The sequence below is a fragment of the Chaetodon trifascialis genome, chromosome 1 (genome assembly GCF_039877785.1).
Source record: "Chaetodon trifascialis isolate fChaTrf1 chromosome 1, fChaTrf1.hap1, whole genome shotgun sequence".
NCBI classification, from domain to species: Eukaryota; Metazoa; Chordata; class Actinopteri; order Chaetodontiformes; family Chaetodontidae; genus Chaetodon; species Chaetodon trifascialis.
The window spans coordinates 28,599,281-28,616,562 of record NC_092056.1 but is presented as its reverse complement, the minus strand read 5'-3'; the positions used below and the strand labels follow the sequence as shown (position 1 = coordinate 28,616,562).

General features: G+C 39.8%; 1 protein-coding gene across 1 annotated transcript in view; it reads right to left on the bottom strand.

Annotated features, from left to right (window-relative positions):
* Positions 1-17,282, bottom strand: part of LOC139329523 (neural-cadherin) — a 325,949-nt gene that overhangs the window by 70,579 nt on the left and 238,088 nt on the right. Inside the window, exon 27 of the mRNA XM_070959899.1 lies at positions 12,183-12,397. Within this exon, the coding sequence (XP_070816000.1) occupies positions 12,183-12,397 (215 nt within the window). The remainder of the gene's footprint in view (positions 1-12,182; positions 12,398-17,282) is intronic.

The window sequence follows — 17,282 nt, the reverse complement described above, 5'->3', positions numbered from 1 at the left end:
AAAAGTGTGTTTGCTGGAAAGGGTAGCTGGAAGTGTGTTGAGCTGGCAGGCCAAATGGGAATATCATCATAGGGGCCTTTTAAATGCTGTGGGTGCAGTGGGGTTAGGACAAGACTTTGCTCTTAAAAGTCTCATTCACACAACCAGGCTTCTATTCTGCTACTCATACGTAATTCATTACCTCCTACTCTGAGATAGACAAGAGACAGAAAGAGAGAGAGAGAGAGAGAGAGAGTAAATGTGTATGCTTTGTGTGTACAGAGAGCTTGAACTCCCACAGAGTTGGGGGCTCTTAAATATGAAAAATGTCCTTCTCTTCTGAGCCTGAGGATACACAGGAGTCAAACCGCGAGCATATGGACTGCATAAACAGCATTAAAAATCACAATTTTACACACATACACCCACTCATCACCCACACACAAGCAGTCACATACATGTATACACTAATGCCCACAGGAGTCAGCCTGTGTACAAATCAGCAGGCGATGCAGCAAGTGAAGAGTGCAAAGCTTCTTGTATAAACGATCTGCCAGCTAGCTAGCCAGCCCTGCAGCTGACGCATATTGGATCTCTGCATCCAGCGGCAGTTCCTATTTGAAAGCCGCTGCACTGCTAAGCTGGAGGGTACTGCTACAAAACAGGTCTGTGAAAACTGAGCGTAATGGCAAAGTGAATCTGTGTGTTTATGTGTGCTGCTGCTTGCTAGATCCCTGTTCTTCCATTTATGGTCTTTATTTCATCACTCACTTTTACTGACTGTGGCACCATATGAACAAATATCCAAAGACACAAGGTGATAAGTATGCTGTACTGTATGTTCTTTTTTGCTCAAGGGAAGAGTAAAAAAGCAAAGACATGCTTCCGCCAACCCTTATATAACCCCCTGCCGGCAAACTTTTTCCATTCTGCAGGGTGTTTGTAATTACACAAATTCAATTTGTCTTGTTAATTTGTCTATTGATTGGACAAGCACTAGCCTCTGGCTGGTAGTCCTGCATCCGTGCATATTAGTGTGTGTGTGTGTGTGTGTGTGTGTGTGTGTGTGTGTGTGTGTGTGTGTGTGTGTGTGTGTGTGTTTGTGTTTGTGTGTGTTTGTGTTTGTGAGAGAGAGAGAGAGAGAGAGAGAGAGAGAGATTGTCTTGTACATCTGCTCTCGCACCTTAGAGCTGGTCTCAAGCTTTCAGCCACGTTTGACATTTATTGTTGATCTCACTGGACATAAATCATTACCCTGACAATTAATCTCACTAATACAGTCGAGGTCACAGTGTTGCATTCCCTGATCTGGCCAGGTAGTCATGATGCTAAGTCAGCCAGTTCCATTGTGTGTGGTACCAGGAGTACTGATAAAACTGAAAAACACTTGGACCGCACATTGAGATGCAAAATACAGCGGATATCACAGAAGAAATGGTTTGGTAAATAATTTTGATTGATAGCACTCCCATGTCTACACCATAAATATGAAACTTCTGCCAGCAGTCAGTTAATTTCACTGGGCAGAAATACTTAATACTCTAAATAAATACTCAAAAGGTAACAGAATACACCCACCAACATCTCTTTTCTCACTAATTAATATGCTGTAACCCGTACAAAAAGCAAGGCAGTAAACCAACAAATTGTAGCTTTATGGGGGATTTTTTGTGCTGGACGATATGTTAGCCAGACACAATTATTTTTTGAGGGTCTCTTGGCAGTTTCCTGGTTGCCTGGCAACCTTAAAGTGAAAACAAGACTCCAGGAAATCGCTGAAAACACGAAGAACTAGTCCAGTCTATCATTGGACAAAGACTGTTTTCAGCAGTTTCCCATCTTTATATAAGTAAATAAGCATGTAAGCATAAGTAATAAGCACAAGTTGAAGGTATCAACTACTGGCCATAAGAATGTACAATGGTTTTAGGATTTAAACATGCAGTGTTCAATGGACATAGTCGATTGACTAAAAAGCCAACAGAACTACAGAGCCAAAGATTTGTCAGAAAAATCAGTTTTTAACATGTGAGGTTTTCCATCTCGTGCCATATAGGAAGAGCGAAAACATCATGTTTTTGTAGGCAAGTGTTTTACTATGGTGGCCTGCTCTACATGCATGTACAACCCTGTAAAGTCCTCACTCACTATTGCACCCTATATGAGAGTTCAGTGGTCTTCATTGCTTCGTGTAGACTCACTCACTGGAACACATTTATTTATAAATCCATCCCTGGCCTGCTCCCACCTTATCTTTGTGAGTATATCTCGAATAAACAATTGTTTGTGCTCAAATGAAACCCTCTTACTGTCTGTCTCTAAGGATCTGCAGTCAGGTAGGCTGATCCCAACTGGGGTATCTCCAAATGTAGTATGGTTTGGTGGCAAATTCAACTGGAACTTGTAATCGCTTTTTTAGTTGGAACCTCTGTCCTGTCTGTCTTTTTAGGCTTATGATTCCGAGACAATAGTTTTTTTTTTTTTTTTTTAAATGTTCATATGTATGCTGCTTGAAACAGTGTAAAGCTGCTATCTTGGTGAAGGCTCCCTTGAAAAAGAGATTTGTGATCAAAGCGGAACTTACCAGGTTTAATCATTTAAAAAAAAAAGGTTATACTGATCATGGATGCACAGATGCATACACTGCTGTTCTTAAGCAGAACTGATATGTGCTGCTGTGGATTTAACTTGTAGTTTTGATTGTATTTCTTTTGACTGCCATACTCCCTCCATATATCCACAGTGTCATAGAACAGAAAACAACTCAAATGTTCTTACTTGTATTTATCACATGAAAGCATAACAAATCAGATGTGACTGGAATGTGATAAAATCTTTCTTCCACACAATAATTTTTACTGACTGTAATAGAGGTATAGAGTAAATACGCACTTTAAGTGTATTGCAGATCAGATCACCACTGGGAAACACCCCCAAAGGTGGTGACAGGTCGTCGTGACAATGTCAAAATAAATGCTCGTCAGACAGCTGGTGGGACAGCTAGGACAGTGCCAGACTTGTCAAAAATGTAATGTGAAAAAGGAAGCCAGAGGAAGTGCTCACTGGAAACATAAATATACCCAGAGAAAGTGGTGCATATTAAATTTTTGCTCAAATAAATCATTTTTGACACAAGCTGGACACAAGCCACATGTCAATGGCAGGGATCTCTGTTGTGTCCTTCCAGCTTTGCAGCCATGCAGACACATAATGAAAACTCACCTCTGGCTACTTACTGACAACTGTTCATGTATTTGATATCACTGCTGTAAGCCTTAGGGTGAGGAAGCAGCTTTATACAAACAACTGAATATTCATTAGAAATTTTAAGTGTGTGCTGGCGTTGTTATTAGTTATAAATGCCTATTAGTTATTCTAAAGTGCGGGTAGTTTATAATGGTTTCCAGCCAAACTAATGATAATGCTCAGGTAAATTAGAATGCAAATACAGTTTGCTTCAAGCATTGGCTGCATATTTGCATTCTGCTATACTCTTTTTTTCTGCAGCCTTTGTATGTAAGAGTGAAAATAACTCATTTACCAAAAGCCTGAAAATAGTCCAGATAATTATCACAAGTGTTTGTACACAGAGGCAGCTCAGTTAGGCGGGTACATTTGTGGTGTTTGTGTCATAGGCAAAAACACTAAAACCTATTCTGAAAGGTTACTTGAAACTAATGAATAAAATATCTATAGAGTATTGTTCAGAGAAACTAAATATTGTTCTTTGAACTGCTGCTCTTTTATGCCGGGAGTTTGGATGAGCTCCATTGCATGTCACAAGAGCTTAGCTTGGAGCAAACTGAGCCTGAACTGTTAACCAAGATGATTGTCCTGAGCTCCGGCAAATTTAAGGCTTCCCAAATTAATAAACATGTACATGCTGGTGAAAGTAAATGGATTTAAGGGAACATCCAATGTTCTGATCTTACCTAGAACACAAGAGGTAAGCTTAAGTTTGGGTATTATTATGCCCTTTACACATACACACACACAAACTACACCAGCTGTGTGTTACAACCATGTAATCTCTTCTCCCCCAGCAGCCAAAGATTAGGTGCAGTGCAAAGCTATGTTCCCGGTGTGTGTTTATGTGTGACTGAGTGCTTTACACCTTTTCTGGCATACACAGCAGGGCTGGCTTGGTACAGCTGCCCTTCGGCAGGATAAAAGGGCAGATGAGTGGGCGGCTTTAGAAAAGCTAACCAGCATCTCAATAAGAAGCTGAAGGCCTGTGTGTGCAAATGTGTGTGTGAAGTAGTGGGAATATGATCAGGCTCAATGGGCAGCATCACTTAACAAGGCTTAATAACAAGGTGAACAATGTCTCTTGACTTTTCCATTTCCTTCTCTCCTCCACATTTTTTCTTCCTGCCTTACCTTTGGCTCATACAGCTCTTTGTTGCTCCATCTCACTTCTCTCTCTCTCTCTCTCTCTCTCTCTCACACATACACACACACACACACACACACACACACACACACACACACACACACACACACACACACACACACACACACACACACACACACAAAATTTGGTCAAAATGATAATTCTGGAGGTATTAGTGGCTTCTCATGTGCCACTTGACTTTCATAAAGCAAAAGCAGTTCAGATTGTAGAACAGTCTCCTTTGCAGCCACCTGACATTCCTTTTTATCCACTCCTCTTGCCTCTGTTCCTTCAAATCTACATTTCATCTCTCTTTTATTTCACCTCTCTTTCTCTCCAACCCCCTGTGTATTCTGATCCTATTATTGTAATAACCTTTTCAAACGACACTTTCAACTTGAAGTTGTGGCACATGAACAGTGTGTTCCCCCTCATCATTTCCAGCGCAGCTCTTGTACTTATGATACATTCATGTCAGGATAAGACCTTCAACATTCAGTTCATGACGTGTTTGATTTGGGAGGGAATCGCCCCATTTTGTCTGATCGTCTTGATTCCTCTTGTATTTACGTATAAATCCAATACGGCTCATTAAGCATCAGCGTGAACAGTGGATGCCTTAAAGCTCTGTTCTTAGGTTGGTGATAAAACACATTTTTTAATCCCTTGTGTCGCAATAATCCTATTTCAACAAAAAAATGTTGTTTTTCTGAATCTAAAAAACATGGTCAGATTCTTGTCAGGGAAACTTAAAGGCAACTTAACAGCCTTAAAATAAACAGCGGGACCCCATTGATATGCTTTTTTGCATTCTGCTCTGTCACTTTATTTGATCATCTGTACTAGTCGATACTTAAATCCCTTTCGTCACCCTCATATCTAATATGCTTTAAAAAAACATGTCTGTGCTTTGTATGATTAGCAGGATACACCATTTGTAGTATTGTGCGCCACCGCAATATATGGTGTTAATATTATCCATTTTATTAAAAATGAGATATTGGCCATTCAGTGCTGTTCATTTCAGATATGATGGAGGTTCATCCAGGACTGCAACTGGTGACTAGGTTTTTAATAATATTTGTTTATCAGATAGCTTTGTCTATTTGGTGTCCAAGCAAAAAAAATCCTTTGCTGTGTGTGTGGCTGGGTGGATTACACTTAACAGTCAAGAAAAAGCACTCTAAAAGCTGCTTTGCCTTGCCTCAAGGAACCATTAACCATGAAAGAGTTATCATTAGTTGTTGTACAATGGTTGTAAACAAACCTTCAAACTCATTTGAAAGATAAAATAAAAGTGAACAGCAAAACTTATTGATGCAAAATTATGTTTTTAAAGGACATCCATTATGGTTGAATTTAACTTGGACCTACCACAAATGAGTACTGATTAGTCTCTGGGTCTTAATTAATTAATTAATTAATTAGCTGTCATGGGTAGTTTTCTGTAGTTGATGGGAACCTGGAATACACATACTATATAGTACACCTTGCTGGGACTGGGTTGGACCCCCTTTTGCCTTCAGAACAGTCACAATTCATGGCATCGCTTCAACAAGGTGCTAGAAATATTCCGCAGTTTCCTGTTCCACCACATCCCAAAGATGCTCTACTGGACTGAGATTTGGTGGCTGTGGAGGCCATTTGAGTCTAGTGAACTCAGTGTCATGTTCAAGAAACCAGTTCGAGATTATCTGAAATCTGTGAAATGGTGTGTTATCCTGCTGGAAGAAGCCATTAGAAGATGGATACACTGTGGTCATATAGGAATGAACATGGTCAGCAACAATGCTCAGGGAGGCTATGGTGTTTATACAATGCTCAATTGGTACTAAGGGGCCCAAAGGGTGCCAAGAAAATATGCCTCTCACCATTACACCAGCACCAGCCTGAACTGCTGATATAAGGCAGGATGGATCCATGCTTTCATGCTGTTTACACCAAATTCTGACTCTAGACTCTGCATGTTGTTGCCTGGACTCATCAGACCAGGCAATGTTTTTCCAGTTTTCTACTGTTCAGTTTTGGTGAGCCCGTGTGAATTGTAACCTCAGTTTCCTGACAGGGGTGCTGTTGTAACCAGTCCACGTCAAAGTTCAACGTATTGTGCATCAGAGATGCTCCCAACTATGCCATCTTTCATCCTCATTATTATGAACTTCAACAGATCATCCTGACCATGTCTACATACAGTTTCCATAGAGAAACATGGGAAAAGGCCCTCAACAAATTGTTTTATATTACGCAATCTGCTACATGCATGAACTTACATGCATATAAATAGTTTAATGCAGTTATATTAAGTTCTAGGCTTGGTGATGGGTTTGTCACACACAGTAGGTAAACCTTGAAACAAGTTAATTAGACCTCTAAATATGTACAGCCTAACTCTAATTACACTCTGTGCAGTGACAAATCAGCCTGAACTCTGCAAACCCTTTAACTTTTTAGGATCCAGTAAGTCTGACACCAACCACAGATGAAGAAATTATTCAGGATTTACATAGCAAATCTGTTTACAACACACATGCATGCATGCATACACACACACACACACACACACACACACACACACACACACACACACACACACACACACACACACACACACACACACACACACACACCCGGCTCTCCAGGCAGACCTCACCTCCCACACATATTACTTTTTCAGTAAAGGAACAACAGCAACTTTCCCAAGAGAGAAGACCAATCCAAGGGAAGAAATAGCAAAGAAGACAAGGAGGCGTTAGTCTCTCAGATTAAAACACTAAATATACTGAGACGTACAAGACATTGTGTTCTTGGTTTCCATCTGTCTATAATTCCTGCCTGCCGCCCTCAGTTCAATGAGCTTTATTGTCTTCAAACTAGAACAATATTACTACAGCAACAAAAGAAAAGATCTATTTTCCCCTAAGAGCTAGAGATGTAAACCTGTCGTAGCTCAGCTTACACATATTTTCAGATGTATGTATCACAGTGAGCAGTAGGACAGGGTCGAGTGGCAATATTTGTGGGCTGTACTGCGACCTCTCTCCGAGCCTGTTCATTCTTTCTCTCAAACCGTTTGCACAGCACCTTAGGTAAAATTCAGTCATGTCCCCTTTCCGAATCAGACAGACATCTCATACCCTATTGGCCTTTGCGGATGACATCCTCATATATATGACAGACATAGAAAACTCTGTTAAATCTTTATTGGTGGCTTTCGAGGATTTTAAACAGTAGTCAGGATTTAAGATCAGTTGGACAAAATCAGCTCTGATGTTGCTAAATGAAGCTGCCAAGAAAGCCAAAATATCAAGCCTGATTCCCTTAATAACTCAAATCACATACTTGGGCATAGTGAAGAGCAACTATGAAAAAATTCTTAAGGAAGTTGAATATGATCTTGCAAACTGGACCAGGCTACCTGCCTCGTTACAGACACTTATATCTGTAATTAAAAAGAATATTTTGCCTGGCGTTAATTTCTGAGTATGATGACTCTGCTCTCTCCCTCTCCAGACTACTGGGCTAAAATTGATTAACTGTTACATGGATATATTTGGAATAATGGCCATCCAAAACTTAAGCTCTCTGAGCTGCAGAGACCCAAAGATCAGGGCAGGCTCGCCCTCCCAAATTTCAAAGTGTACCACCAATCCTTCCAGCTACGTCCTGTCATGGCTTGGCTCGACGGTCGCTCATGTGTCTCATGGAAATCTTTAGAGAACAACCTAGTTCACCCTAGATGATTGGAGGACATTTCATTTTCTGGCAAAATAGATAAACACTGTATGTTGCACTGTGGCCCCATTATTGCCAGCACAATTAGAAATTTCAGGATCGTTGAGAGGGACTTGAAGTGGCACAATGAGGCCCCTCTATGGCACAACATGAATGTACAGATTGGAAATAAGCTACTGGACTTTAAACCATGGTCTTTGAAAGGTATTAATGTTATTGGGGACGTATATATGATGACAAGGGCATGCTTAGCTACCAGGATTTGAAGGACTGCTTTGATCTACAGGACTTTTTTTATTATTTGCAAATAAGGTCAGCACTTAAAGCACATGGTGTGCCACTGAGGGCTAAGCTTCCCACGCACCCTCTGATAAATTGGATAAACTTCCTTCCCTGCAGGGGCTTTGTATCGAAAGTCTACTCCAAACTATCTGCACAACAAGAGAGTCTATCGATGCCCAGAGCATGGCAGAGGGACTTTGATCTGAAAGATGACAACATTTTCTGGAACAATGTGTGGGAGAACACCTTTCTTGCCTCTAAGAATCCAAATAACCAACTTATTCGCTTTAAAGTGTATCACAGACTCTATTATACACCTGTCACTAGGTTTTGCATGAAACTGGTACCAAGTCCAAACTGTACTATGTGCCAACTCAATGCAATAGGATGTTACAGACACATGATGTGGGAATGTCCCTCTGTTCAGGCATTTTGGGGCCGGGTGTCCAATTTTTTTGCAATCCAATTTTACTTCTCCTTAATGATGATTCTCAAATGCATATAAGTGAGAAACAGCGCAAACTGTTGCTGAGCAGCCTCATAGCTGCCAAAAACCTTCTAGTGCAAAGATGGCTACCCCCTCATGATCTCAGTACTAGAAAATGGTTGTTTTATTTTCACAATATAGTATTACTTGAGTTGTCTACTGCACAGATTAATAATGCCAAAGCCTCCACATTGGAGACGTGGTTAGGCGTGGCTGCGCAGATAAAGGATAAGCTTCTTGGGCTGTGAACAGAGGAACACCACTCACTACAATGTACTGTTGACACTTGATGATGTTTGACTGGTCCAGGGTTGACCCGGGAGGGAGGGAGGCAGGGAGGGATGCTGCCAGGGGTTGGGGGGGTGGGGTGGGTAGGTTATATGTTTCAAAAAAAGTTGTACTGATGCTGCTATATGTCTCACTCGCAAAAAAAAAATCAAAATCATCGAGTGTGTGTGCAGCTGTGTAAGAGTGACTGTCACTGCCTAATCCTCATGGAATGTTAATACGCACACAGAATTAAACCCAAAATGCATTTCTATTCTTGTCCTCTAACAATCCTGAGGCTTCAGGGTAAATTAAAAGAGGAATTTGGAAGGTGTATTTCTCCAGTTTGTATATGTACTTGCACTATACATCTCCGTTTACCTAATGACTAAGCGCAGTATATAATTTGCGTTAAGTTGGCATATCCTTTTATAGTTGTCGGGTAGGGTTCATGTTTTTCGTTTCATCAGAAAGTGGTACAGCCAAACAACCATTTTTGCAGAAATATTTAGGTCAGGCTTGGTGGTGACTAAAGTCACAGGGATAGTTGGTGAACTGTTGTTGCTGGTTAGCTAATGCTTACACACTAGCTGGCCAAGAAACATACTAATGCTAGTCAGTCACAAACATCTTTCTATTTTCCCTGTTCTGTGCTGTTAACCTACCATGGCATTTTGTTGTTGGGATTGTACATCACTTCATTGAAGAAAGGGTTATTGTGGAGGGAAAGGAGCTCTCCAAGCTAAAAATATTGCAAACAGCAACAGGATTTACTCTCTCAACAAGACATAAAGTTATTGTCCCGATACCATGCTCAATGACTGTACAATGAGTTCACCAAGGTTATTGAAAAAAGAAAAAACTAAACATAAAAGATGAATGTGTACAATCGACCGCCTGTGTCCTATTTTGTGGAGTCACAATAACTTCCTGAGATTCCTTCTATTTGCTTTTTACTGGCCCATTTACTCCCCCTGGCATTTTGTTGTCTGTATCGCAGTGGTACATCATTTAATTAAATAAAAAAATTTATTGATTAAGAAAAAAAGGCTCTCTGAGCTAACAGGCATGACAGTTTGCAAACTTCCTAACTTGGAGTTCACATAGTTAATTCGAAAGATGAGGGTCTACTGTGAACTCCTGTGTCTCAACTGTCTGCAAACTATTTTGCTTTTGTGAAGCAGTTTATAGTCTGCCAATCTAGGTTGGATAAGGTTGAAGCTAATAAGCTATTACAGCTTCCTCAATTTTTAACTCTCCAGCTCTCTTTTCCCTCAAAGGTCAGCACTGTCAAGACTGCTTGCTATAGGTCAATGGTGAAATTAACCATGGGCAAGTTAACGTGTCCAAGTTAATTTACGTTGAATTTCATTGGGGTTTCCATTGAAATGTGTTTATGCTAGACCACAACTTTGCTATTTTAAACACTGGTGTAACCAGACCTTGACACTGTAGTCCAAACTGATTTTAAGAACTTTTTTTTTTCAAACAATTGCATGAGAAGTGTGCTTTTTTGGTAAACCACTACCACTTTTGCAGAAACTGGATGTTTCAACAAACTATTGATTACTTTTAGTGACTACAGTTGCAACATTGTGTTGATTGTGTGTTCAGATGCTACAGCTGTGTTTTGTTCTGTCCTCCATACGGCTTCATATCTACCAATCACTGCCTAATTTTGTTGAATTGCTCAGATTTTGTTGATTTGGTCATTTCTCCTTGATGTTTGTGATTCTACCATTTGTAAGTAGGTTTTGTTGTTCAATGGTTTCTTCTTTTTGTCTGTTTTAATTTTGTTTGTTGTTTATACATGATTGGGAGTCTGCATGGGATGTTTTATTTTGAAAATGGACCAGATTCTCTATGCCGTTCCTGCATCTGACTTCCTACCTAGCTTGATCTGCTCTGTGCAGCTTGGCTTTCAGCAAAAATAGACTAGGCACATGTTCTCCGCACAGCAGGGTGGGGAGCCACTAATGAAATGCTTCTGAAACGTGATGCTGTGCTTCTGGTGGAATCATGAGAACTGTCTTCCCTGTGTGATGGTCAGCACTCCACCATCATCACCCACGACCTCAAATGGGAACTCGGTGAACTCTGTCACCAAGAAATCCCTGCAGCAATACCTCCTTCAGCAAGAAGTTCAGTCTGCAAAAGTCGGTATCATATGCCAAGAAGGTGATCTACTTTAATCTGACATTCCCTACAGGACCTCTGCTAAGATTGTGGCTGGCCCTTCCCATCCAGGACAAGATCTTTTTGAGATATTCCTAAAAAAAAACAAAACGCACACCAGAAGAACACTTTCTCTCCATCTGCAGCTAGACTCATCAATAAGGCCAGACAGTGTGTCAGTGTCTACATCTCAAAATGAACTACATTAACATCTTTAGGGTTATTGTCTTTGTACATTGCACATATTCTTTTGCTCATTTCCTAGTCATTTTTTCACAAAAACTGCACAGTTCATTCATTTTAAAAACAGATATAGTTTTTTAAAAAGTAATCTGCCCTTTTCTATGTGCATTTTTCCATTATATATTTGTTTCTTGACTTTTGACTTTCTCTGACTACTTACTTTTATGTACTGAAAAATAGTTGCCAAATTCCCTGTTTGCGAAAACTTACTTGGCAACAAACCTGGATCTGATTTAAGTCAATATCCCCTTAGGCAACACAGCTTTTTAAACTTTTTTTTTTTTTTTTTTTTTTTTTTTTTTAAATCTTAGAACACAGCATGAAGTCACATCATTCTTAGTTTTTGTTGAAATGAAACTAGTGTAGTCTGAGATAATGCTAAAAGGCTACAAAGATATGTAATCTATGCACTGTTGCAGACTGAGGAGATACAGTTGAAGGAAACATTGTGTCTCTGAAGTCTCCGTCCTCTTTACTCACAGAGAGCTTCTGCACAAATGTACAAATCAATTACATGCAAAGTAAAAGTAATTTCTTCTCTAGAATCAGTTACAGTTCTGAAACAGTGAAGAAATTTGAATAAGAGCCAGATGGGACATGTTGTTAAGCTTGCAATGTTCCTACCTATGGCCATGAAGTCCTCGTGGTCCCAGGCCTGCAGCTGGGCTAAGGGGCCACTGTACAGCAACAGTCCATCAGCCACATCAGTGATGAACTCCAGTGATATGTGGCTCTCAAAACAAGGCATTATGGGAGGAAACCAGGCATAGCCATTGCCATGGAAACTGTGCTTGTTCTGCTGGCACTCAGGCCCCTCGAACTGAGCTGGGCATTGGCACCTGCGGAGAAGAGGAAATCAGGAGGCAAAATTACTTACATTCATGAATGAAATAGATTACTTTGAGGGGTTTTTTTTGCATTCTTTGTTTTTTTTTGTGTGTGTGTGCAATTGCCCCCGCCCAAACCATTTACTGTAGTTTGGTCTTTGAACTATTTTTTCTGCAGTCTCTCTAAGTCTAGTTGTTTTCTTCTCTCAGACAGCCTTGCCCTTCGGCTTTTTCTCTCTCACTCCGTCTGTTTCACTGAGGCAGATGTTCTCATTAGTGGCAAAACCACAGGGAGAATCACTACATCACTAGGAAACTTCACTCTGTATTTCCACGCATCCATGTGCTAATTTGTCCTGTCGCTTTCTGTCAAAATTTGACCTCTCACCTCCTCATCCTTGGGGTTCTGAATACAAAATCCTTTTTGTCTGTCAGTCTTTCCCCACTTGCTCTATCATGTTTCCTATATTGCAAACACACTTTTTTGACCGTGCGCCCATTCATCCAGATTTTCAAACAAACAGATGTTGGACACAAAGCTAAAAAAAAAAAAAAAAACCTTCTGAAATGTCAAAAGTACAGACTTGCATCCAGTTGGGTTGAATGTAAAGTGTAAGTGTAAAAAACAACAACAATCGTAAATTGAGGGTAAAGCTGATTGTCCTGTCAGTCGAAACATTAGCAATGGTAAAACTACAGTGCAATAAATAAATTATTAAAAAATATATATTAAGAAATAATTTTATAGGCCTTGTCCCTGTTATAGTTTAAGTTATAGGGTTGTTTGATGCACCAGATGAGCACTGAGCTCTATCAAATCTGTTGGGGCTTTACTGCACTGTAAGTAATAAGTTCAAACTCTGGGAGGTGTTGCTAACTGTCTGCTGTCAAAATTTGTTGTTTACAATAATGAATCGAGAGGTTGTGTCCAGTAGTGGCATACTGTGTGCACATTTTTATGCACACAGTATGCCACTACTGCAAACACTTAGAGAAATACATATAACTCTTGAGTTTTACTTCCAGCAAAATAATGTCCTGATAGATTTGATAGAGCTCAGGGCTAATCCTGAGGACAGCTATTTCATTCAGAACAGTTTGATGGTTAGATCCTGACTCATCCTGTCACGGTAATGGGACAATAAGTGATTACAAATAAGTAACAAACAGGGTTCCAACTGAACGACAGGGATCGCTGCACATGTTAATATGCTCCTCTCTGTGGAAGTCTGATTTAAAAGAGTGTATTCACATAACCTTTAGATGTTTTAATGTCACTACTGTTATAACTATGTCTATGTCTATGTCCATCTTTGAAGTATTCTGTCATTGCATTTTATTTGGAAAGCCCTTTCTGTTCGATGTCGGTCAAGTGCTACGTAAATTAAGTGTGTCATTAGCATCAATTTATAACCTGAATTCCTTTTTTACTATGACTATTAACCACAGCTGCCCAAACACCAACAACTGAAGAGGCTGAAGACCAATAATACAAATAGTTGCTACAATTTTGCCTAATGACAAATCTAGGCTGAACTTTACATACCTGCATGTACCATTCAAACAGACAGTCACACCGTACTTTCGCCCCTTTACTTGTAATATTAAGTAGAGTCTTTAACAGGCTGATCACACTCACTGTGTGATGCCTCTTCAAAAGTTAAGCATTTCATGTCAATTTATGGTCCATTTTACAATAACAATGCAGCATTGTGTGTGAAGAGACCATTCTAGTGAAGTAAGTTGGGCTCCCATTCATTGTTTTGACCCCAGCTTTCCATTCATGATCATCCACCTCTCTCAACAATGGTCAGCATACATCTGAAACCACTGCTTCTCGCCAGAGTTAAATCATAAATCTTAAATGGTTGAAGGCACAACAAGCTGGCAAGAATATAAACTTTAGCAATGGAAACAAACATGCTAACCAATTTATTGAACCATTTAAAACAAGGTTAGAAAAAAGCAAGTCTATACTGTGCATCTAATAAAAACTACCACATTTATCAGCCAGCAGTAATTAATATTTACTGTACATTTGAAAGATAATATAATTTACATTATTCTGAGTTTCGGCCACTTCAGTTGTAATGTCATCAAATTCGCATGTGCTGCCCTGAGACATGAGTTGGGAGTGTGTCCACAGCATTTCCACTACATAACAGAGAGCACTCTATTCATCAGTAATATGATACTGACCATAAATTAGCCCTTTCAGATGGCAGTATTATCCATGCTGGGGAGCTCTGATAAATAGCCTGAGTGGAAAATCGGTACACTGTTTATTTCCAGGATGAGTGGTAACCTTTGTGCCCCTGTCTCAGCCTTTACTGGCTTTCTCAAAGGTTTTTGTTTATTGTCAGATATTCTGTAGAGCCCAGAAGTAAAAAGAAGTATCCTCAACAGACAGCACCATGAAAAATAAAAATAAATAATAAGATCACTGAACAATTTTCTGTACCACACAGGACATATCTAATTATTCCTTCTGCAATCAGAAGTCCAAATGGATAATAAAAATATACCAAGAAGCATAATTAACTCAAATAAATCAATAAATCAATACAATTAACAAATGAATAGCTGTTGTTTAAGCTTTTGGATGTGTGTGGAGGTGGATTTTACCTTCAAGGTACCTTCTACACATATGCCGAATCATTTTCTCCCATTTATCTCTTTCTCCATATCACCTCCTTCATCCTTTCCTGTTAAGTAGCTGTATGTCAATCTGAAAGCCTTGCATAATTTCTGCCAAATGAAAACTCCCCTCTCTCAATTTACCTGTTGTCAGCAATTATGAAATATACAAACTGCACAAACAGCCTTGCTCCTGATTATACACACAAACACATAGCTCAGAGTATTTCTCCACGGCAGTTCCTCTTCTCCTAATGACTATTCACACTGATTCTTAAGTTTTAGCCCTGTGGATCCTGCAAACCCACAAAACAATGGTGTGCATGCATTGACACACACATCTAATTGGTGTTCTGTACACAGTTCATTTCTCATCCAAGACTTCATTTGTTGTCTTAATGTTCCTGCTACTGCTATTCTCTCTACCAGGATTGAAAGAGAACAGATGAATGTGCGCACGCGTACACACACGCACGCACGCACGCACGCACGCACGCACGCACGCACACACACACACACACACACGCACACACACACGATGTACAAGTAAACACACAGCATTATATTAGGTTACTTATTGAACAGAAAAATGTCAGTGCTCTGATGCTTTGCTTATTACCTTTAAGCTAGTATGTTATTAACATTACTTGCGTTATTCACAAGCAGTCGCTAAACCAGCTGTCCAGAGACCTCAGCACTTAGTAGGCAGTGTTGGAATGTAACACACCACTTACTGACACGTTATAGTAACTTAAGTACTTTTTCAGTGGTGTAATACCATGATGGCCTGGTCTGGTCTGGGTTCAGTGGACAGACTGATGTTAGCTTGATTATCCTCCACCACAAGAGGAGAACTGCTCATTGGCTACATTAGCCAAAGGTAAACTTCCACTCAGGAGTCACCTGGTTTTGTTCAAAGTTCTCTTGGCTTTAATGATTTCATGTAAGAAGTAATATAAATAATTATTTTTGCTGTTGAGTAACTAGTAAAGTTACGTAAAGGCTTTTCAGTAAGTAATGTGTAACTGATGACATGCTGTCAATCAACTTACCCAGCACTGTTCATATGCATGATTTGAATCCAGACACAGAGTAATGTACCGAGTCATTGAATAATGTAGGAAGTGCTCAAATCACAGATGGAACAAAGCGATGGCTACATCTGCCTCCCATCTGGTTAATTTCCTGTGTGTAACTTTTTTTAAGTGGAAATCGTGATGTCACTTACTTTTCTGCATCAATCAGGATTTAGCAAAATTTGAATCTTAATCTGGTGACAGTTGGGATATTGTTTGCTTTTGTTGCCAGGCCACTTCATCATTGATGAAGCAGATTAGCTGAGTTTTTGACTGTTGAAACTCTTGATACATGAGATAAGAACTTCATTCATCCTGGGAGAAACTGCTATGTGGGAGTTGCAGTACAAAGTAGGAAAGAGTGTGAACCAAATGTACACAATGTCTGAAATGTTGACAGGTTAACTGTATGTGACGAAAATAGACACTGGTCAACAGGAAGGTGCAAATCCAAACTACATACACAAAGCCAATGTAAATAAGTTTAAAGTAATGATCATACAAGTAAGCAGGTTAATGGTGAGGTGCACACCCAAAAATATACACTATGCCAAAAAATGTACACAGGTTAACTCAGTGTTTCTAAATTCTGGTCCTCAGCCCCCCCGCCCTGCATGTTTCAGATGTTTCCTGCTCCAACACAACTGATTCAAATGAGTAGCTCATTATCAGGTCACTGCTGAGCTTGATGACGAGCCGATCATTTGGGTTAACCGTAGTGATAATAAATAACCAAACCAAACAACTGGTGGACCTGTAAGATGCAAATACAAAATATATACAGTGTCAAGACATAAGAGTAAAGGATCATAGACACGGTGCAGGAGGAAGTGGCAAATAGTAACTATGAAAAGACAATGTCAGTCTGAGGTACAGGAGAGTGTTCATGGTTCATTCATTATGATGCTACATGAATTATGACACACGTCTGTAAATCAGAGAGTTAATGAGGGTCATCTACGAAGAGCCCATAGTGCATCCATGTCTGTATCCAGCATCCATTTAGCTATTTGTTTTCCCCTCCTTTCAATTTGAATGTTACTTGTTTAGTCATGGCTATTTAATGTGGCAGAAGAATACTTTGAAGTAATAGATAATGAAGGATTTGAAGTCAAGTTTTCAGGGACTTTAAACCTTTGCTGTGTTAATACATATCCAGAATTTACGCTGGTGTGCATGAATGC